General features: G+C 45.5%; 3 protein-coding genes across 4 annotated transcripts; all 3 read left to right on the forward strand.

Annotated features, from left to right (window-relative positions):
• The first annotated feature begins 1,260 nt into the window (after positions 1-1,260).
• LOC6602949 lies at positions 1,261-11,839 on the forward strand. 2 transcript variants are annotated; one of them, XM_026992971.1, is made up of 5 exons: positions 1,261-1,357; positions 10,520-10,855; positions 11,220-11,386; positions 11,469-11,591; positions 11,668-11,839. In XM_026992971.1, the coding sequence occupies exons 2-5, from the start codon at positions 10,792-10,794 to the stop codon at positions 11,734-11,736; spliced, it is 423 nt and encodes a 140-aa protein (XP_026848772.1). In that variant the 5' UTR covers positions 1,261-1,357; positions 10,520-10,791; the 3' UTR covers positions 11,737-11,839. The 2 variants fall into 2 exon arrangements, with proteins under 2 accessions (XP_026848772.1, XP_026848771.1); XM_026992970.1 differs by lacking the exon at positions 1,261-1,357 and adding an exon at positions 2,131-2,274.
• Positions 11,840-12,562: 723 nt separating this feature from the next.
• On the forward strand, positions 12,563-12,981 carry LOC113566617. The gene is made up of 2 exons (XM_026993052.1): positions 12,563-12,625; positions 12,685-12,981. Exons 1-2 carry the CDS (start codon positions 12,563-12,565, stop codon positions 12,979-12,981), a joined length of 360 nt encoding a protein of 119 aa, XP_026848853.1.
• A 4,717-nt stretch (positions 12,982-17,698) lies between these two features.
• LOC113566618 lies at positions 17,699-19,452 on the forward strand. The gene is made up of 3 exons (XM_026993053.1): positions 17,699-17,719; positions 17,788-18,244; positions 18,890-19,452. The coding sequence occupies exons 1-3, from the start codon at positions 17,699-17,701 to the stop codon at positions 19,450-19,452; spliced, it is 1,041 nt and encodes a 346-aa protein (XP_026848854.1).
• Positions 19,453-22,013: the final 2,561 nt, after the last annotated feature.

A 22,013-nucleotide genomic window follows, 5' to 3' on the forward strand; every position in this document is an offset into this window, starting at 1 on the left:
CGTCGCCGCTGCCGTTGCGCCTTTAATTAATCCAGTTTTAATGGCTCCTCTTGTTTAAATTAGTTTGACATTTAAGCCACCAAAAAGAGTTTCGCATTGGCCGGGCCGCTGTTTCGGTTTCGCTGGTTATGGTTTGGTGTCGATCCGTAGCTGGTAATAAATTCGTTGTTCGCGCTCATCATAAATTTGCTTTTTAGAGCCAACGGCAAATGTGAAAAGAGCAAACGGGCGATGCCTTTGGCATTCAAATGACCAGATCATAGCCGGTCAGAGACCAGGCCAGGCCAGGCCCAGGCCCAGGCCCAGACCCAGACCAGGCCCAACCCCCCAGACACCAGCCCAAAGGCAGAGGCGCAACCAGTCTCGGGCCCGGCCGGGCCATCTCCTAATCAGACGTGTTTGATGAACTTGACGGGGAGTTAAGAAATTAAAGCCACACTAAAGTTTCCCAAAAATATACGGCAAATACCAAGCAACCTACAGCCAATGAACTAAAAAAGAAGAAAAAAAAAAAAGAGGATTAAATAAAACTAAAAGTTGTTCTTATGCTAATTTTATTTAATACATTTTGTGGTTGGCTTTTGCTCGCCTTTACTTTTAATTATGTTAATTGAAAACGAGAAAGGAAGGACGGCGGATGTGGCATAGTCGGGGCCCAGAATACACTTCAGAAACACCTCAAGAGATCTTTTAGTGGGCGCTCTGAGAGGAGTATTCCCACAATATTTGTTTGGGCAAACGTCTACAGCGGACAGTCCTACCTTTAGGAAGGGTATTAGGGCAGCAGATTCTCCAGAACTGGTAACTGAATTCTGACGCATTCAAAGTTAGAACAAGTTCAGCGCTATTCGCTATTCGCTATTCGCATTTCAATTAGCCATGAACTCGCCATGAGTAAGAAGACCTTAAAGGCTGGCCAAAAACTTTGAATGAACATCCCATAGCCGAAACTTGTTCGACAGAAAACCCCACCGAATAGGCAGCACTGCCGCTGGCACAGGCAGGTTGGCAGCACTGCACACAACAGCGGAACAGCGGATGGAGACGGAGACGTAGACGGAGTCTGCGCCTGCGCTCAACCTACCTCAATGGCTCTCCGCTCTTTTGGACCAGAGCTCTTTTGGTTAGCTCTTTGCGATTGCGAATGCAATGAATCTCTGAATCTCTGGCCTGGTCTGGTCCGCTCCGCTCAGCTGGGGATCCGCGTATAAAACCAATTTGAGCGGCGGCCTGCGAACCAGTTGAGCGCTGACTTTGCAAACGTTTTCACGACCGATCGATCGTCTCACCAGTAGTCCCGTTCCCCAGTCGCTGCCGCCGTCGCCGTCGCCGTCGCAGTCGCCGTCACAGCCGTACTGTAAGCAAACGAGGCCACAAGCGTACGGCACACAAAAATGCATTGGCCAAAAGCCCGCTGAAAGACACCACAAAACACAAAACTCAAACAAACACAAAAATTCAGCCAAAGAAACACTTTTCATTTCGCCTCTGTTTTTGTGGCTTTGTTGTGTTTGAATATTGTGTTTTGTCTTTTGGCTCTTTGGGATCTTTGGGACTTTTTGTTTGTGTTTTTGTTTTGCGGGCCCCACCGTCAAGTGTTTGGCTCTGGCTCTGGCTCTGGCTCTGACTCTGGCTGGGCCGTCTTTTGGCCGTTTTATTCGTGCGACGTGTGCCCCAGCGAACGGTTGTTGCTTTGTCTTTGGCTTTGTATCTTTGCATCTGACGGTTACCCGATACTCCAGACGGTGCGCGTGTATCTCAGCGATTGTCTGCGTTTATTTCTTTGTGTGTGTGTGTGTGTCTGTGTGTGTGTGCGTGTGAAGAAAGAGCAAGGCAATATTTATATATACAATATAGATGTACATATATAAAATTTATTGTTGCCTTTTGCTTGTTGTGGGGTGGTGAAACACAGCCATCGTAATAGAAAATATTTTTTCCAGTGCTCGCCTCCAACTAAAAAGTAGAAAAAAGTCTATTACATAAATACGACAAAAAAAAAAAACAACAACAACCAAAATAATAATCAGCAGCAGCAAAACAGCAAAAAAAAAACCCACAAAATAATACAACAAAAATCTTATGCAAATGCGTTTTCCAAAAAATAATTAAGCGGCCGCCTCAAGATTTGGCAAGAAAGTCTTTTTTGCAGTGCCTTAAAGATTTGCGGATTTGCGGATTTGCGGATTTCTGGTCTCGGTTTTTTGGATTTACCGCGCAGCCTCCTCCTCCACCACCACCACCACCACCTCCTCCAGTGCAGTCTCCAAAAAGGTAGGTAGGCCCTCCAGCTGCAGAAACTCTTATACAATGCGTGTGCTCCCATTTCGTGGGGCTTGCATAATGATGTATCGCTATCGGCGAAATTAGCATAATTCAATGCCTGCCCCAGTCGCAGACCGAGCCCTGCCACACGATCCAAATTTGTCACAAATCGGAGCAAATTTGCGTAAGCCAGACGGGTGGTGGGGGGAGGGGGCCTTAAGGCCGTTTAAACTTTGGCATTCAGCACACTAGCGAGTGGACAGCGCCGCATGAATATGCAAAAGAACAAGATAACGAGTTGCCCCTTCCCCCCCACACCCACAGCCCACCCCCTTGGGCTAAGCCCACGAAGGTCTTCTCTCTGGCCCCTGGACAGGCAACACCCTTCTGGGTGACTGAATAGATAGTATTTCTTATTAAATCTAATCTTGAGCGTTTATTTTGAAATATTTCTGTTTTATTCATGAATGGAGTGAAACACAAACATTATCGCCATCATTAATATTAATTATTTGCGAGAATATATAGTTTTGCGTGTCAAAATAATCGCTCATCAATAAATAAAATGCAAAAGAGGCACGATCACTTCATAAATCTTTCAAATGGTCAACAAATGTGTATTTAATTCGTAGAAGAACCTAACGAAAATGTTGAAGAGGCTTAAAACAGAGAGATATTGGGTACAAAGATTTGTATACAGAGGGAAAAGGAGGCTTCAGGAGAGGTGGAACGATATAGAGAGGGAGAGGGGGAGGCAGAGGCAGAGGCAGAGGCTGAAGAGCTCCAAGTATTATGCCATTATGCATTTTTAGAGATTTTGTTGTGTTGACCTTCCCAGTAAAAGAAACTTGTTTCGTTAGAAAACGAAACTAATTGATAATGGAATTCTATGGCAAAGAATAATCATGCCATATTCTAGGCCTTCCACTTTTTTTGGGCCTGATTTGGCTGGCTGGCTGGCTCTTCCAGTGGTTGGTAAGAAGAAAAACTCAATGCTCACTTGCATTTTCTGCTCGGCGACGAGTGGCGTGCCAGACAAAGCCAAAAGCTGAATGCTGAATGCTGAATCGATGACTTCGACAAAACAAAAAAAACAAAAAAAAAAAAAGAAGAAGAAGGAAAGAAAAAAACTTGTTGCTTAGGATTGTGGTTGTTTAAGTGTAAGTTAAATGCAGCAACAGCGGCGGTTGCGGCGGTGGCAGCGGCTACGGAGTGGCAGCCACCCGCTTGCCGCATTCTTGGAAAATCTTTGCAGTGTCTGTGTGTCGGTGTTGCCTATCTGTGTGGATCTCTGCGTTCAATTGCACATCAGTATTTACAAAGTATCCGCACCCGCAGCCAGCAGCCAGCAACCAGCAGCAGCCGTAATTTATTTGCATTGTTTAGCGTCTCGTCTGTACCGTTTTCTTCTTTAGCTGCAATAAAACTTAAGCTACACGAAACGAAACGAAACGAAAAAAAAAAAAAAAAAAAACACAAGCCAGCGCGATTTACATAAAATTTATGGCTGCCACATTACCAGTCGGTTAGTTAATGCTGCCTGCTGCCTGCTGCCTGCTGGCTGCTGTTTAATTGTGTGAAAAGCGTTTGCCCGAGTCCGAGCACATTGCAACGTGTGCACCGGCACATTAAGTATACGACACGTGGCGAGCCTTGAACTCGACCAAAAGGGCTTTGCTTCGGGGCTGCTCTGCCAACCGGTTCAAATTACTCAGCCAATTGAGAAATCAAACCAGAATTGGCCAAAACCCCAATCATCGACAAATCGGACGCTTGGGCGATTTGATTTTGGCAGCTAACAAAATTATACATTTATTGGCAAAACGAACAGATAAATTATTCAATTTTATGTTAAATAATTCTTGCTATGTGCGTCACAGAAGTTTATGGTGCTTTGAATAGACTGTTTGAGGCTGTTATGGAAAGATTTGAGTTCATTGAGTGCTGAGCAGGAGACTCAAGGGATTCTTCTAGAAGAATCACAGCATTCATGCCCCAAAGAGCTGGGGAATCTTGAAGAGAGCCCCCGCCACTCGATCACCTGTGCCGCCCCTAACCTTAACCAAAAGTTGAGCTCAATATCACACCTTTTTTTCCTATAGATACCACAATACGTACGAGCCAACAAGTTGGACAAGTTTGAAGTTTAAAAATTTAATACAAGATTGCAAAATAAATGTATAAATAAATAAATGGCTGCCTTTTGGCAATGCTGGTTTCTGTGGCGATGATTGGTTTGGTTTTTTTCAGCTGTATCTATGTATCTTTGTATCTATGCGTTGCAGGCCTAATGGCCACTTCAAAGGCGACTCGTCATCGCCAGCCACTGGCCAAAAATCGCACTACAAATCACATGAGTTGCCATGAGCTGCTGTTAAGAGGATGGACAGGAATAGGGTTCGGTGTCGGTGTCGGTGTCGGTTTCGGCAGCAAGGCGATCAATCAATAGCAACTTCAATGAGATGTTACCTTAGCGAATCTAAAAATACATATGTACATCTGTATGTGCACCCTGAGTATCTCTGTGTATCTCTGTCCAGATAACTGAACAATTTCTTCATCATCATCATCATTATCATCTTCAGCAGATGATGGCTGGAGCTGTGGCTCTGGCTGGGGCTCTGGCTGCGGTCTGTTGCCCTTGTAACGATTGTTATTTCTGCTGAAGCACAACTGCTGATATGTTAATGACGGATGGACACCGATGTCTGGCAGGTCAGAGCCCAGAGCTAGCCAGACCTGCTGCTCGGATCGGTAGCTGATCCGTCTTTTGTGATTGTCTTCTTGTCGGCTGTTGCTTGTTGCCTGTTGGTTGTTGCCTGTTGTCAGCATTATTGTCAGAGGTCGGCTTGGGCATCGGCATCCACTGCTGATGGCATTTAAATCACTGAATTGGCATTGTGTGATCGATTGATCGATCGATCGATCAATGCTTCGCGGCGGTATCTCTTCACGCATTTAATGGAATTTTAAATAATTATTAGCTTTGTGTGCTCCCCGCCTCAGCTTCCTATACGTACAAAAACAACAAAGGGTATTATCAGAGTTAATCGAAAGGTAACTGTAGCCAAGGATGTTTCGTTTTGGGGGAGGACCTTGATAGAAACTTAGGCCCGATATCCAACCATCGATGAACACATCCCCTCGCCCGATACGATTCATTAATAAAACCGCTCTTTAATTGGTAGTTTGTCACTGGGGATCCGTTAAAATATGGTTATATAAGCCATAAATTAAGTTGCAATCGTTAAAGCCATCATAAGTAATTGGTTTATATTTTCCCGAGTGTCAAACAAGTTATCATATCTTCGAAATGAACTTTCTTTGACAATTTATTTCCCAGACGGTGTTTCCCCCCCCCTTTATAGATCGCTAAATCGCCTTCGTTTAAGGAGCTTACATTTCATTTAGCTGCAGGCGTTTCAAATACATTTTCCAGAGCTGTTGAGATCTTAATTAAATAACTTGAATAGGGATTATGGCAAAGCTTGTGTGAAAAGTGTATCCAAAAGATACACTAACAGTGTATCTTTGCCTAACCTTTTATCTCAAAATGTAGCATTTCTTGTTGGCCTTTTATTCATGATTTTTACAATCATTTAACAATTAAATATTGTATATTTTTTTCAATTTCTTGGACTGTTTTGTTGTTGTTGTTTTTTGTTATATTTTGGGGGCGCTTTGGTGTAGCTGTTTCGTTTATAAATCGGCTTTGATCGCTTTGTTTAGTGGCGGCTCCGAGTCCGAGTGCGATCCGGTTTTTCGGTTTAACTTTTAATTTTTTATTTTTATTTTCTTTTTAGTTTTTGTTGATTTGCAGCCGGAATATACATACTCGTATATCCGATGCGGGGCGTCTGTTTGGGTTTGTGCTTGTGTGTTTTTAGCAATATTGATTTTTCGCATTAAGCAGCGCATTTCTGCGTACCGAAAATTTCAAGGCCAACAATCGGTCGGAGCGGGCGGAAGCCCCCATATGGCACGGCGCTTTGGAGCGGGATGGGGCCCGGCAATGCCGGTCGATCTGGTACCCGTAGCCCGGCGCAACAAGTTTTCCCGTTTGGCTGGCTGGCTGGCTGGCTGGCTGGCTACTCAATTAAACGGAATCCATTTTGTGTGTGTGTTTTTAGCCTTTTGTTTTGCCCAGTCGTTGGCGTTGAAAAATGTGTGTCTGTGCAAAATGTTGTCCTGCTGTCCAGGTGTCAACGCGTTCGGCCTAATCAATTGCTACTTGGGAGTCGGATGCGATGATTAGGCCATGTTTTTGCCCGCTGCTTATGGCTTATGTAAGTCCGTCCGATCCCCACCGGATCCCCTTTGGGGCGCGGTGGCAATACGCCGTCTCAGGTGTCGTCATCGTCATCTCCATCGCCATCGCCATCGCCATCGCCGTCGCTTGGTCGTTTCAACATATTTCTGTTGCTTTTCTTTTTATCCATTGTTTTTGTTGTTGTTGTTGTGTGGCAGTTCCGCCAATTAGCGTTGCTTCCGCTGCCACACACACACACACACACACTAGCCACACATCCAATGGTGAAATAATTTTCTCAGCTTTTCCTTTTTATTTTTGGTTGATTTTTCACCTTGTTGCATTTTGGCGGTGAAGGGAACATCAAAAGCTAATTTCTAATTAAATTTTCGGGTTTTTTCTCTGGCGGAAAGAAGGGATTTTCAAACTTTTGAAGGTCCAATTGTTCTTTACTGCGATCATATGGGATCATTTCTGAAATATGTATTTGTGGAACCGATTGGTTGAGAAGACCTTATAATTATCTTTCCTGGTCTAAAAACAGATCTCTTGAGGCAAAGTTTCTGAATAAAGGCATTATCCTATAGCTACACTCAGAGAAAAATGGCAGAGCAAAAAGAGACACAACCATATTTAAAGGAAATATTTTGTTTTTAAATATAAACATAGAGAAATTAGATAAAGCTTAATTTTATTTAAACATAAATGTATTAAAAATTTTTTTTTTTAAATATTTAATTGCAAAAAAAATTAAAACATATTTAATTTTAAAAAAATTAAAAAATATTTAATTAAAAAAAAAAATATAATGCATTAAATTTGTATTCATCGTAGTTGTTCCTGTGACTGTTGTATAAGTTGCTCTAATAGTAACAGCAAACAACATAATTTGTATCAGTGATATTATTTTATAATCAAAAATACAAAATAGAATCCTAATTATACATAAAAGAAAAATTAGATTTGTAGGAAATGAATTTATTTTAAGAATGAAATACATTTATTTTTAATATGAAATATATTTGAATCTGATGACAAATCTTTTAAAAATGTCCATTCTCGATGAAAATCGATTGGCATACATTTTAATTAAATTAAAATTAAATTCAAATTTCAGGGGCTTTTCTTTGGGTGCATTCCCCTCGTCATCGAAGAGTATTTCCCACTTCGACCTCACTATTATGCCCTGGGTTTTTTGTTTCATCAAGAAATAAAATAATTTGGGAAAATTTGCATAAATTTAGAAGGGGGGGCCCCAGAAACCGCTCATAAAACATTGCGCCTTCGGTTACGCGTCAGAAATTAACAAATTAGTGCGATGTTTCGCAAGCCAACGCCAACAAACTTCCGAATTAGCCGCAAATCCAATCAACGAAACGCCAAACAACAGCCGCCAGCCGACAGCCGCCAGTCGACAATCGACAACCGACAACCGACAAAAGCAACAATCAAGTCAAATGGGACTTTCAAAATTGTTTAAAAAATTAATGTCGCACATGCTCGCGGAATGCAGATGTGTGACTGCACTTGCAACGGGGCCAACGGTATGGCAACGGTATGGCAACGGTATGCTGGTGGCACGAAGGAGGACCCCAACAACAAGAGTCAACCAGCCGGAGCAAATTGATAGACGACCATACCCGAGCCCGATGCCGTCTCCAGAGGGTCTCGGTCTTGTCTCTCTCTCTATCGCTTCTCACGCTTGTCAGAAAATGTCAAAAGTGACGATGCGATGTACATTACGGGGGATATCCCCCCATCAGCCATCATGGGGCTGGCCCCAAGAACGAAGTTTGAATGCTCTTTGGATTTCGGGGGAATTTCCAGAGTTCGGGGGGGGGTTCCAGGGTGTCCTGGAAGGTTTTTCCCCTCTTTCGTGGGTAAATTTTACGAACTCAAGATCTATGGACAACAACCAAAGCGAATGCATTATAAATTAGCCAAAACTCCTATCAAAACCCACTCTATAAAGTTGTATTGTTGTGTTGAGAAAAAAACCCCCCATTAAATCAGCCACTGATGGCGCCTCAAACAACAATCGTGTCTAAAATCCGTTAAAATCAATTACCTCTTGGCTAAAAGCCTCTTAAGGACTTGTGGGCGTCTCTAATGAAGTGAAGCCGCCTGAAGAGTGTTTTCCCATTAGCCAAAAACCCAAGACCTCTACACGGAAATATTAAAACAAAACAAAAATAGCAGGGGAGATGCTCCACCACTCTGGTGGCTCGTGGTGGCTCTCTTTTGGCATTTGTCACAGGCGCCATGGTCAGGCAGTCCGTCGAAAAGGTGAAAGACAGAGTAATACGTGGCTCCAGAGGCGGGGGCAGACGGACAGCTGTTGCTGCTGTGTCATCTTGGAGGCGCCTCTTTGTTCAAATCCCCTTCCCACCCCTCCCCGCCCCCTCCCCGCCCTCTCCTGCCATACGTTCCATGAAATGTTTTCCAGTTTTGCGTGAAGATGACTTTTTGCTTGGCCCGGGCACTGATGACCTTTTACGTCGCCTTAAGACTGCCTTCACTTCATCACGGACTCGGCTTAAGAGAGGCAAAAATTTGCATATCATTCATTTTTGTGGTGGCAGGGGGGAGGGGGGGGCACCCCTCCTGGAGCCAGAAGCCTGGAGCTGGGAGTCTGGAGCCAGCGCCAGTGCCAGGAAAATTAGTTGCGCGGGAGGCCAAGACAAGACAAAAACAATTTACGATTATTTCGTCTGCAATCTTTCGTGGCATGGCCTTTGTGCGGCGCGATGGCAATCGACGTCATCTACGCATCCAGAGGCCATAAATTCCACTAAAATGTCAAGGATTTACCAGTCAGTCGCCAGGCCCCGCCGAGTGAAAGATCCCCCAAATGGAGGTACACGATAGTACAATAAAAGTTAATCAAGGGAATCGCCAATCGCTCGCCAGGCCTCAGCTTCGATTCTCCTCCAGACCGGGTTGACAATTTAATTGCGGCAGCAAGGCCTTCTCGGCCTTCTTTCACTTCTTTCAACAATAAAACCATCAAAATACCCAAATAAAATATAAATCAATTCGAAAAAAGAAAGAAACCAACCACAAGACGTTGAATTTTGTTTTGCATAAATAGAATCCATTGACTGATTGTCTTTTAATGGCACCCCCCGCCCCCCACTCGACCGCCCCCGTCTCGTTCATTGTTTATTTGACAGTAAATGATTGATGCGAAATGGTATTATGAAATATCTTTGAATATTTCTCGACAATTAGTCAGCAGAAGTCATAGAATTCTGATTGACACCAAAGTGGGTCACATCCTGCTGTATCCCCCCAAGAGAAGGTGTGGACCGTACACGAGTGGTTCTCTCATTGAAACAGAAATCAATTAACGAAGAAGCCGATGCATCCGGCTTGATGAGTCAATCTCGGATCCATTTTATTTGTGGCGTGGGTTCGGCATGTAAATTGCGTCTAAGCTTTTCGGCCTGTCTGCCATGTCTGGCTTTGGTTTGGTAATAGACTGTAAGCCCACTTTAATTCAATTTAATGGCCAGCTGGTCAGAGAGTTATGGCACATTTTTTGCCTCCCTACATTTCCATGGAGGCTCATGGAGGCCATGGAGAGAATCCCCCTCTCATCTAAAACTGTCGGAAAATGTATCTACAGATCAGCTGTTGGCCTTTGAATGTCTCCATAACAGCTCTGGGAGGCTAGTGAGCCGGGGGTATGAGCAGAACAAAAGCCAGTGCTTAGGGGGCTTAACCTCTCTCTATAAGCTATTATCCCCCACAAATATCACATTTCAGATCTAAATATTAAATATAGAAATATTTTAGAGCTTCCTGGAAATACTTTCTGCTGCAATAAAACAAAATCTGTGGGAATTTTCAATCGATTTGCCTGAAACCTGAGAGACTTGTTTGTAAAAACAAAAATAAAGGCAATAACAGATCATTAGGAATACATAAAATTCATGAGCTGGCTTCCTTTGCAAAAATTCATTGAAAATTAATTCGAAATTTTTGTTTGTTTTCTCGTTTTAGCCATGTGCCTGCCATAAGCCATAGCCCAGAAGCCCGAAGCCCGAAGACAGAAGCCAGAAGCCATAGACCTACGCTTCCTAATTGACAACAGAAGAGCCAACTAAATGGACGCGTAGCAAACGGCCCAAAAGAGCCAGCGAGCGAGAGTCGAGAGTTGAGAGCGTGATTTGGATTTGCATCGTGATATCGAAACAGAGCGAGCAGCCCGCCAGCAGGCCAGCCAGAGGCGAAACACCTCAACGAGGAGCCAGAGTAACAAAATTCACGCCAAAATGTCCAACGCCACAAAAATGGTTTACAGTTATAGAATTTTATGGCTTTCCGGCGTTTTACTAGGTGAGTACCTGTCCCCAATAGGGGACTCCAAGACGGAGACAGACAGAGCGAGAGACAGAGACAGCGACAGAGAGGGAGACACAAATTAAATGCTAAGTGCGTCGATTAAGCCATTGACGTTGAGGTTGGTTGCTTTTTGGCCCGTTTCGTGGTGTGCTGGGCCAGGCGTGAGCCAAATAACTTATGGAATTGGCCATGGCCTGTAGAAGGCGAGAAGAAGGAGGGAACGTGGCCAACAGACAGCTGGCCGAGTGCAAGAAGTGTAAAAGAAACAACAAAACAAACCATACAAGAAACAAACGAATACAGAAAATACCCTTTGGATCTGTGGCATGGATTCACTATTGGATTTATTTCATTGCAGCTCCCATCCTGCTGGCCGCCATTGCGGTTCAGGGCCAAGAGCCAGCCAGTCCAGTATTTCAAAATCACAAGACGAAGGAATGGACGAATTTAGATAATATAACATTCTCATTCGATTGCAAGCGGCGTTCGGTGGGCTTCTATGCCGATATGGAGTACAATTGCCAGGTGAGCGCGAGAGAGAGAGAGCGAGAGAGAGCGAGTCTTTTCGCTTGCCGCCCGAAAGTATGCTAACATTTCTGTGCCACAGATCTTCCATATGTGCGACGAAGAGGGCAATCGGATTCCACACCTGTGCGCCAACGAGACGAGCTTCAATCAGGAATACAGAATCTGCGATTGGGACTACAATTTCAATTGCACAGAGTCACCCGTAAGTCCGCAGATCATGGCCCATAACTTCCTAAATCTATAATCAATCTGTATCTGTATCTGTATCTATTCGGCAGAAATGGTTCTATCTGAATGAACTGACTTACGCCACGGATCCGCCAGATGAAGACGATGAGGATTACTAAATCGATTTGCACTTAACTAAATATTTATTGTCTTTGCAAAAGAACAACAAACTAATTAAATTAAAATGCGTGTAAAATTCCATGAAATGAAATGAAAATGAAAATGATATGATATGAATATTAATTTAAGCGACTTGTTGACAATTTTTGTTGAGTTTCGTTTTGTAATTTTTTTTTTTTTTGTATTTTAGTCTAATTGCGTAACGATAGAGCTAGCGATAGGTCTAGAAATAGAGAGACAGAGGACGAGGAGGCGAAGGAGAAGGAGAACGAGTCGTGTTGTGTATATAATGTATATAGAGATGGTCCCCGCCCCACACCCACACCCACACCCACTAACCCCCCCTTTTTTTTTGCTATTTGAAATTACATTCCCGATAGTCCCCGGAACAACTGCGGATCGCCCCCACCCCCCCAAATTGTATAATTTACAAATAACCTTCGTATAAGCAAAGTTCAAACGAAATAAAAACGAAATCAAATTCTGCTGCTACCCCAAAATGCTCTTCATAATTAATTGACTAATTTGTGGCGGAGAAACAAAGCGTTTGCCATCTTTCGCACGTCACGGGAATCCACCGGACGCCATCGAGTGGGTAAACAACCCCGGCCATCAGGTGGTTGCTGGCACCGAACGTTACCCGGCGATGAGTCAAGTTCAATGACGAAATGCGAGTGGCCGCAAAAACAGGGCTCCAAAGTTAATTGCGAAAATTGCCATCCGGCAGCAGTGCGTAAAATTGTCCCGCCGCAGGGGGCCTATAAAGGGTAAAAGTCCGAGCGCCACATAGATTAGTCGGGAAACACAGCTCCAGCTTCGCACAAAATGTCACACCAGTCCAGCCACAGTTGCAGCCTCTTCTGGCTATCGATGGCCACCCTGCTGGCGGTGAGTGTCCTGCCCGCGGAGGGTTCCAACGCCCCCAACTAACTCCGTGCCTCTTTCAGCTGACGACGGCCCAGTACTACACACAGTACAATCCATACTACACGCCCAGTCCGACGTTCTCCAGCCTGAACCAGTACTACTACCAGACCACGCCGTATCCCTACTACTACAGCACGTACACGACGCCGAGTCCCTATGCCAACACCAAGATACGCATCTGGCCGTATGTGATCGGCCAGTATCTGTATCCGGTGTACAACAACAACAACTACAACAATCCGTATGCCTCGCTGAGCAATTCCAACTGGCAGAACTACTATGCGAGCGTCTATCAGGCGAATTGGGGCCGAAAGTAGGGCGGGGGATTATACTATTAATGTTTTTTTTTTGTTGTTCAGTTAATAAAAGATATCGTATATATCGGAAGAGTAATGGCAGGTAATGGAATACTCTACAGCATCTCAACGGAAACGATTCGGATAATGACCTCCATCAAAATGCAAATATTCGATGGTGGGGGAGAATGGTAAACAGATCAACCGTCAAAAGGTGTGAGAACCGTTAGGAATAGAGCGTTCCAATGAATGGAGCGGGGCCCATTAAAGCGGGGCCCAGACCAGAGCGAACTGAGCCCCGAAAAAACCTGAACCCGAGACGAGACGAGACGAGACAAGACACAACCTCCCGGTGAACCCTGAACGTGAACGTGAACCTGAGCCCAGTCGAGAGGTACTTAACGGTTTTCACACACCATCGCCAGGTTCCAGTTGGGTGGGGTGCCATTATGTAATGATTTTTGGGCAAACTCGGCGACTTACACTGCATCGGACATCGGACATCGACAGAGCAACGAACTTGACTCTGGACTCTCGACTTGGAACTTGCGACTTATGACTTATGACAGTTGCAGTTATGTTTGTTTATGTAACTGAGGCATGTGGCAATACCATTTGATGTAATGGCATGATCGTAAACCCGACCGAACGTTCGTTTCATTTCTGGAGCAAGATGCCTATTGAAAGCCTAACTGTAACTTCCTCTTGGAACTGTGACAATCCATTAGCCACAAATCAAAGCCTAAGCATCTGATCAGAAAAGGTTCTTAAAGGTTCTTAAATGCCCAACCTACTATAGACCTAAAGAATGCCTCTGCTTATCATGCAAATCACTGCAGACGCGAGACGCGAGACAGATGATCTTCGGTGAATGTGAATGGATCGAATGAATGCCCCCTTGGGAGTGCGGCATGCGTAAAAGCGAGGCTATGGGAGAGACGGAGAGATGGGAGAGAGAGAGAGAGAGTGAGAAACCTGCGTAGTGTGGAAATGGGTCAAGACAATCACGAAAGCCTCAGCCAGCCAGAGAGCGACGGAGATCGTGTAAAACGTAGCCGGCAAAAATGTTTGCCATCACTTTGGCCCCACGAAAGCCATGAGAAAGCCCAAGGAGATTTATTTTCAAAGACCTCTAAATGCTCTTTTTTGGTGACATTTATGGCCGCAAATATGATTTATTTTAGCTGAAAATAACTAAGGGGGCAAGAGGCAGCAGGTTTGCTGTGGGATCTGCAGATAGCCTGGCTATCTTCACAGGCACAGGAGCTGAAACAGAGCTGGTTTCTGTTCCAAAGTAGAGGCCAAAGGAGGCCTCGTTTAGGCAGGGCTTAAAAGCAGATGCAAGGAGCAGCAGAGCCCCAACAGAAGAGCGGCAGCGAGAGAGGAAGAGTGAAGGAGAGCAGCATTGCAGGGCACTGGGACTGGGATTGGGACTGGGACTGGTACTGCCAGTAATTTGTGACGTCAGTTGTGCGTTTTGTCACGTTCGTCAAAACATTTTCATGCTCTGCTCCATTGCACGACAATTCGTAATAAAAGCACACAACATGCACAAAAAGAGATGGAGACACTGGCAGAGAGAGAGACAGAGCGATATGGACATGGAGCGACATTGACTTTGCAGTTTTTTTGGTTTCGACTCGATGTTGGTTGATCTTCTGCTGCCGTTTAGGGGAAATTGTGAAGAAAGTGTTGAAAACGAAATTGTAACTGGAAGAGCGTGCGCCTCTCTGTCTCTGTCTCTGTATCGCTGTCGCCAACTGGCTCTGGGAGAGCGGCCAAAGCAAACAAGCCCGAAGAAGCGCTGGCCAAAACAGAGCCAACAGACCCGTCCAACACCGAGAGCGAGCCGCAGACGCAGCAGCAGCAGCAGCAGAGGCAGCAGAGGCAGCAGAGGCAGAGGCAAGACGACGGACTTTACCTGTTGGCCGGGGCCAGCGCCAAGTGGCAGTCAGTGGGTACATCTCAAGCATTGCAGTCGCCACCAGCCGCCCAAGCAGGCATCTCTTTCGATACGGACTCAATCAGAGCGCCTTAATCTTGGCCAAATACAGAGCACACTCCTTGGACTCCATTGGCCACTCTACCGTGTTTTTTTGTGTGTTTTTTTGTTGTTATTGTTGTTTCTGTTTGCGTGTCTGCTGAAGATTGGCGTGAAAGTGGTTCATTGCCCGGCGCCGCAGTGCAATTGAAACTGAAATAATTAAGGATACTCCAGCTGCAGGCCCCAATTAGCCACAGATCACAGAGTCTGAGCCATCATTAAAAAAAAAATGGTAAGTCACAAGTCGGGGGAATCCCCCCAAAGACTAGGGGGGTGGGGGTTGGGGGCCCATTGCCATGCCAGGCACGCGTTCGGCGTCCGCTTTACCCCAATCCCGGCTCAAAAGGCCCCCACAAAAGGCCCAAATGAAGGCCAAAAAGCTAGTGTGACAAATGCCAAATTCTTGGCCACAATCTTTTGCTTGTTTTGTGCTGGCCAAAAACTTTCTTTTGAGGCGTGTTTTCATTCCGCTGCCCCGTTTTCAATTGTTGTTCAAATCTTGGCCCATCCGACCCCCCGCGCCCCACCCCCCTGCCATATGGCCCGTGTCATGAACTGCGACATTTAATATGTTTTTATGGACATTAGATAATGGTCAAGCGGGCCTCAACCACGTGCCACTCAATTGCATAATGGCTGCAAAACCCTCATAAACAAAGAAAGTCGTGCCTCAGATTCATAATTATCTCCGGGGAGGGGGGAAGGGGGGGGCTGCGGGATGCGGGCTTTGTTTTTATGATTTTATTAGCATACACATAATTATTAATTATATGTGGGCCAATAATAATGTTTGGTTATAGCCCACGTGAAAAGAAAGTCCCAGGGAATTTATGCCCCCCCTCCCCACCCCCCTGCAAAACAAGTAATAAATGTTTCATTGGGCTCAATTAGGCTGGGGGTAAACAAAATACCATATAATGTTTATGGCTTTTAGGTATAATTTGGATAATTTAGGGTATTTCCAGCGCCAGACAGACAGAACAAACAGCACCAAATTATTGGCAAATTATTGGCAAATTAGTTAAAATAATACGATAAATGGGCGTTGGGAAATGGCAGTCTGAGAATAAACATTTTATGGAGATTTTCCTATGGAGGGGGGGGGCGGGGGGCCCTCCCTTGGGGGATCAGTGAAATCTCGGTCCACCAGCAAGTGCAAATATTTGAGCCAGCCGCAGCCTGTTTTTTCGGTTAATATTTACATATAACCAAGCCCAAGTCGAACGAAATTTCACCCAAGACTGGGCCCTGAGTCAGATTTGATAACACTCCTCGAAGCGATGACGAAACAGCCCCAGAAGATGCTAATTAATGTGGGCTGGAAGTGAAACTAAGCTGGAAAAACTGCGTTCAGTCTGTCAATCCGGAATGGATAACTATGCAAATGCCAGACACTATCTGTGGATGCATTTCTCTGGCTGTTGCATCACTGCAGAGAGAGAGAAAGACTTTCTTTCTTTGTTTTCTAACCGGGCTGCATGCGTTGCATTCATCGAAATTCAATTAATTTTTGTGTGAATCAAGGCCATGCCAAAATAGATTTCCATTTACAGTTTTCGAGCACAAAAGCGTTTTGGCCTACTAACAGGAAAACGAAGCTATGGGCCACAATGCTCTCCAAAATAGAGTTTTTGTTCTGTTTTTGTTCTGTTTTTTTGTTGTTAGATAATGCGAATGCCACACACAAATTATGTCTAGCATTCTTTGGGCTTAATTCTCAGCCTTTGGCCAGGTTTTTTTGGCATGCAAATTCTTTGCGTTAATTAAAATATCGCCAGCGAAACGGGGGAACGGAGCCAACCGTTAGATCCACATAAATTGTTTACTCTTTTGTTGGGGCCCCCAGGGGGGGGGGGGGGAATATCTTCCCCAAATTGGTAACTACAATTATGGTTTTCGGCGGTTTTCTGTTCTGCCGGTGAATTGGAAATGGAAAGCTCCCCAAAACAATCTCCCAAATCCAATGACTTTCGGTTTTTTTTTTTTTTTTTCTGTGTTCGTTCTGGGAAAGAAATTTCGGGCTGGGGCCAGGTCATATTTAGATTTCACTTTACGGCAAGCCATTTGGCCACAAGTAAAGGTTGTCCCACACGGAGTCCAAAAATTGAGTGTGTGGGAATTTTAAATGTTTTACAAATTCGAAAATCAAAAGATCTTCCCTCAAGGGGTTATAGATTCCCCTTTAAATGCCTTTTCCCCAGTTTCCTTTTGGGTTTTTTGGGTATTTTCCCGATCTGTCGTCCCAAATTTCACTTTAGTTATATCCGGCAAATGCGTCAAATATAAATCAAAACCCATTTATATACAATATCCGACAGATATGTATTTTTTGGCAACCTTTTAAATTAACATATAAATTGCCAGCGGCGGCGGCGGCGGCGGCAGGGGCCAAAGAAGAAATATATTTCCTAAAACGCAAAAATGTTTGATTGTGCAACAGTTCAAAATGGGAAATGCTTTCGCACCCCAGACCTGGGGGGGTGGGGGGGATGGAGTGCGGGGCCATAAAAAAGGTTTTACGAGTTTGGGCCTGGCTTAAAGTGGATTCTAAAATGCGTTTTCACAGGGCCCGAGGACAGGTTCGTTTCCCAAGTCTTTCGTTTACGCAATTTCCGACCGAACCTGAATCCGAACTGGAAATGATGAAATGGCTTTTAAGCGTCTCTTTTTCTGTCTCGCTGTCATTCCTAGACAATGAGCGACACACACTCGAGCGTACTGATATAATTTCTCTGTCCTCTCTCTCTATCTCTCCCTCTCTCTCTATCTGGCTCCACTTTCAGTTTCTCACAAAGAGTTCAAGTGCGAGGCACTCACTGCTGGTGCTGTTGCTGGCCCTCTGCTGCCTGAGCAGCGCTTTTAGCGCCAAGATAACAAAAAAGGTCGAGAAACCCTCGTCTACTGGAGAAAAAGCCGAGCCATCTGCCGCCGAGGAGGCTGCCCCACCAGTCGGCGAGGAGGAGGAAGCCAATGAAGACAACGACGACGAGGATGATGATGATGATGACGACGAGGAGGAGGAGGAGCAGGAGGCAGACAAAGAGGCGGCAGCAGCAGCTGTTGCCGCCACAACCGGTGGCAGCAAGAACCCCACCGCCGTTCAGGCGGCCACAGACCCCACCGATCTCAGTGTCTGGGGCATGGTGCGCACACTCTGGACCTGGCTGCGCAGCGATCTGGGTGAAAGCCTCTTCGGCGACGACGACGAAGAGAAGCCATCCGCCGAAACCTCAGCTGTGGGTGAGTCAACAAAAACCCCCAAAAACATTTACAACAATTAGTGGAGCTCCCCCGCCCCCAGTAGTGGTCCAGTGCTCGACTTTGCCTTCCATTTCAAAGCTGATTACATCTGCCTCTTGAATGATTAGCGGCTCTTCTAATCAAGACCCATTTCCCAGCTCTCCCCGCCCCGGCCGCTTGACTCACTTTCGTTTTCAATGAAACCTGACTCGAGCGAGGGCTCCCCACAGAGACAGACCACAACAATGCGGCCTAGAGACGCTAAAAGGTGTTAACACCCAGGCATCGAGAGAGATGTGTCTGTCTCGGGACCTTTGTAATTTCACTTTCCGCATCAACTTATTTACGAGTATTAAATAAATAAGAAAAACGGTGTACGCTCATCTCCAAAACGATGAGAAAATATCTCATACATTTTTTTGTGGGCTGTAGGTATTTTTTTTTTTGTTTTTTATTGTTTGCGAATTGTTTTTTATTGGACTTTCGCATAGCCCGAGCGTTCAGGTCTGTTTATTGATGAAATTATTGTAATAATGGCAGATAAACCCCGACTGGAATCCCATTTGGGGCAAGTGATTTCTTAGAGCTCGCCATTCCTCGCCGTCGCCATCGCCAGAATTAATGAATTACGATTTTCTCTTTCAGAGGGTCGTACCTTTGGCAAGATCCGTCGCCTGCAGATGGCCCTGATACCGATCATCTTCAAGTTCGGCGTACTGTCGGCCATGGTGGCCTTCCTGGTGGCCATTGGAATGAAGTCGCTGTTCCTGCTGAAGGTTTTGGTGCTGATGAATGCCGTGGCCATTTTGGGCAAGTTCATAACGCTGAAATCGACCCTCTTCGGGCAGTACGAGCACACGGCGCCCACGTTCAACTATCCCGGCTGGAATCCCCATGCCAAGGAGTCCTGGGGAGCCACTGGTCTGAGCGGACCCGGCGGACCCAACGGCCATCCGCCCAGCAAGGAGATCCATCTGCACATCCACGGCAATGCCCAGACCCAGGCCCAGCTCGCCGGCCAGGGCTACAACTATGAGACGCAGGGTGGCTGGGCCAGTCGCTCGGATCCCTATGGCGGCTACGCCCCGACGGGACAGTTCGGGGAGAGCCAGCAGCCGGCTGTGGCGACCGCCGACGCGGTGCCCAAGGACACCGATCCGATGGCCCTGCTGCCGACCAAGTACCGGGCGAGACATCTGATCCGCTGATAGAGCTGCTGCCGACCCTTGGGATCCGGCGACGACCACCGCTAAGAACGCACACGCACTTTTAGTCAGCGGACTTTACGAGGACGCAGCTTTACGTACACCTAAAACTAGTTAAAAGCCTAAATTGTAATTAAATTATTTTCCCCCAAAGTAGCCCTAAATAAATAGCATAAATACACATACGAGTGTGGGCGATCTTTTGCCGAAACCATTACCAAAGAAAGGCTTCCCCCGGAGCCTCAGAAGTACGTGATTGATGTCTGCGTCTGAGCCACAGACACACAGTCAGAGCCAGAGTCAGAGCCAGATTCAGAGCCAGAGCCAGAGAAGAAAGTCTATTCAGAAACGTTCGTTTCAGGTTTTTTTTTTCGGTTTTTTTCGGTTTGGGGTCTTTGATTAATTGGGCATTTGACGTGTGTGCCACCGAGGAGATTTCTTTGGCTTCCAGGGGCGTGTGCGCTGCGGCTGGCTTTGCCTTTTCGCCTTTTTGCCGTCTAATCATCAACATTATCGCGAACATTGAAATGGAAGTCCGAGCCGAGCCATGACTTGACATGCCTGAACGGTAGCTCGAAGGCTGATCCCCAGACAAAAGCGCCACACCAGAAGAGAGGCCCAAAGTGGAGGCAAAACATATCCAATTTTGCTCGATAATTATTGGCGGTTTATCCATTTATTAGCAGCTTTACTTTGAGTTTTCAGTTTCATTCGAATGTTTGTGTAGAGCGAAAGATGAAAGATTGAGTGACTAAATAAGGGCAACAAATTGAGTAATCGTAGTCGCCTTACCCTCTTTGACAATCCGTTTAGTTGATTGAGAGATTATGGCCCGCGAGATGGGTGTTGATTGATGGACGGCTTAGCGCTGGGACAGTAGATTGTTTTAACGGAGAGTGTATACAGGTAAAGCTATAAAATACGACAAAGAGGCAGGGGGGGAGCTTGAGCTGGTTATGGATGTGACTGACAGTTTTACTTGAAAAAGTTTCATGTAAATCTATGAAGATCCATTGGATTGAAGCTACGAGAAAGATCGCTTTATCTGATAAACGAATAAATTTTCTATATGATTGGCTTTGTACAAAAACATTATTCCATTTTCAGAGTGGATGTTTGGGTTTATCGAAAGGTATCTGGACAGAAAGTCCATTCCATATATGTACATACGTATTGTCTGCGCATTTGAACATCGCGCCTAGTCTACTTTACTGCTTGCTTTTTACATTTACACCCAAAAACATGCTACGAATCTGAATAGGTGGCCATCGAACATAATATTGATATCTGACACAGGCTGGTCGCCTTGAAACTACTTTGGGTTCCATTTATTGCCCAAATTCTTCACAGTGGCGCTTTATTTATTTGAATGCAACGTAAAAACGCATCTGCATGGCGCCACACGGGCTATTTTAGTTCAAAAAACAGGCATGAGCGGGGAATTTGAATTTGGCGCCACTTGTCCTCTAATAAATATGCAATCCCCGTACTTGATTGGCTTTGCATCCACAGACCCCCCTGGGACAGCCAGCCATCTGTGAAGGCAGGAAAGTAGGTTGAGCTCCGCAGATTGGTCGAAGGGGTATAGAGTGAAAAGCACCTTGAAGTTGCTTAGCTTTTTCTGCAGGCGATTCATTAGATTGGCCATCGTATCTTTCAACGACATATGCCAGGCATTGTCTTTGCTCAGCTTATTGTGACTGTAGAGAGCCGCGCAGGAGAGTATCGTAGCGTCTCCGAGTGCGGCAACGACATGATTGTTTGGTGCCGTGCCCCCCCTGCAATATTAACAGAAATACCGATGGCTGGGTGCTCGTAATTACGGCCAAACGCTGCTGTGTGCATTGCAAGGGAGGAGTATAGTGTTTCTATAGTACATACAATAGTATGTATATAGGATATAGTATAGTACTCTTTTTCCAATAATTTTTACCAAATCACCAACTATTGTGGTTTTTTGTTTTTTGTTGTGGTCCCTGCGCAGCGGTGTTCCTGGGAGGTCTGGGGCTGGCCTAGGGCTTAGCTTTGGACTTGTCGTGGCCGCAGAGGAGGCTGGGGAACTGAAACTGCTGCCCCCCAACTGTGGCAGAACGAATGGCAGGATGCCAGAGAAGACCAAGTTCGTTTCCTCAGTCTTTTGACTTTAAATTCAAACCAAAGAAATTATTTGCGGCACCCGCCATGTCGTATACGGAATATTGTTGTATCGTTGCCCTCTAGAAAGCGTCGCCGAGAGAAACAATTAAACAATTAAATGAACAAAACTTAACCGACAGGTGTAACAAATTAATGGCGAACGAGCAAAATTGAGTAGCCTGCGAGATGAGGTGCTCGATAAATATTTATCGAAGGCAATTAGAGGCGTTCGGACAGGCGCTCGAGCATGTAATGGACGTTTACAGCTTTTGTCTCCGTCTCTGTGTTGGAGACGAATCGAAACGCCTCCTCCCTGTTGGCGCTATGGAATCTTGCTCGTTGACTGATTTATGGGTGGATACACGGGATTTGGACCTGAACAGGCTTGAGCAGGCCAACAGCAGACGTCGGCCATCATAAGTGTGGGC

This window comes from Drosophila persimilis, unplaced genomic scaffold, assembly GCF_003286085.1.
Source record: "Drosophila persimilis strain 14011-0111.01,24,50 unplaced genomic scaffold, DperRS2 tig00000798-arrow-arrow-pilon, whole genome shotgun sequence".
NCBI classification, from domain to species: Eukaryota; Metazoa; Arthropoda; class Insecta; order Diptera; family Drosophilidae; genus Drosophila; species Drosophila persimilis.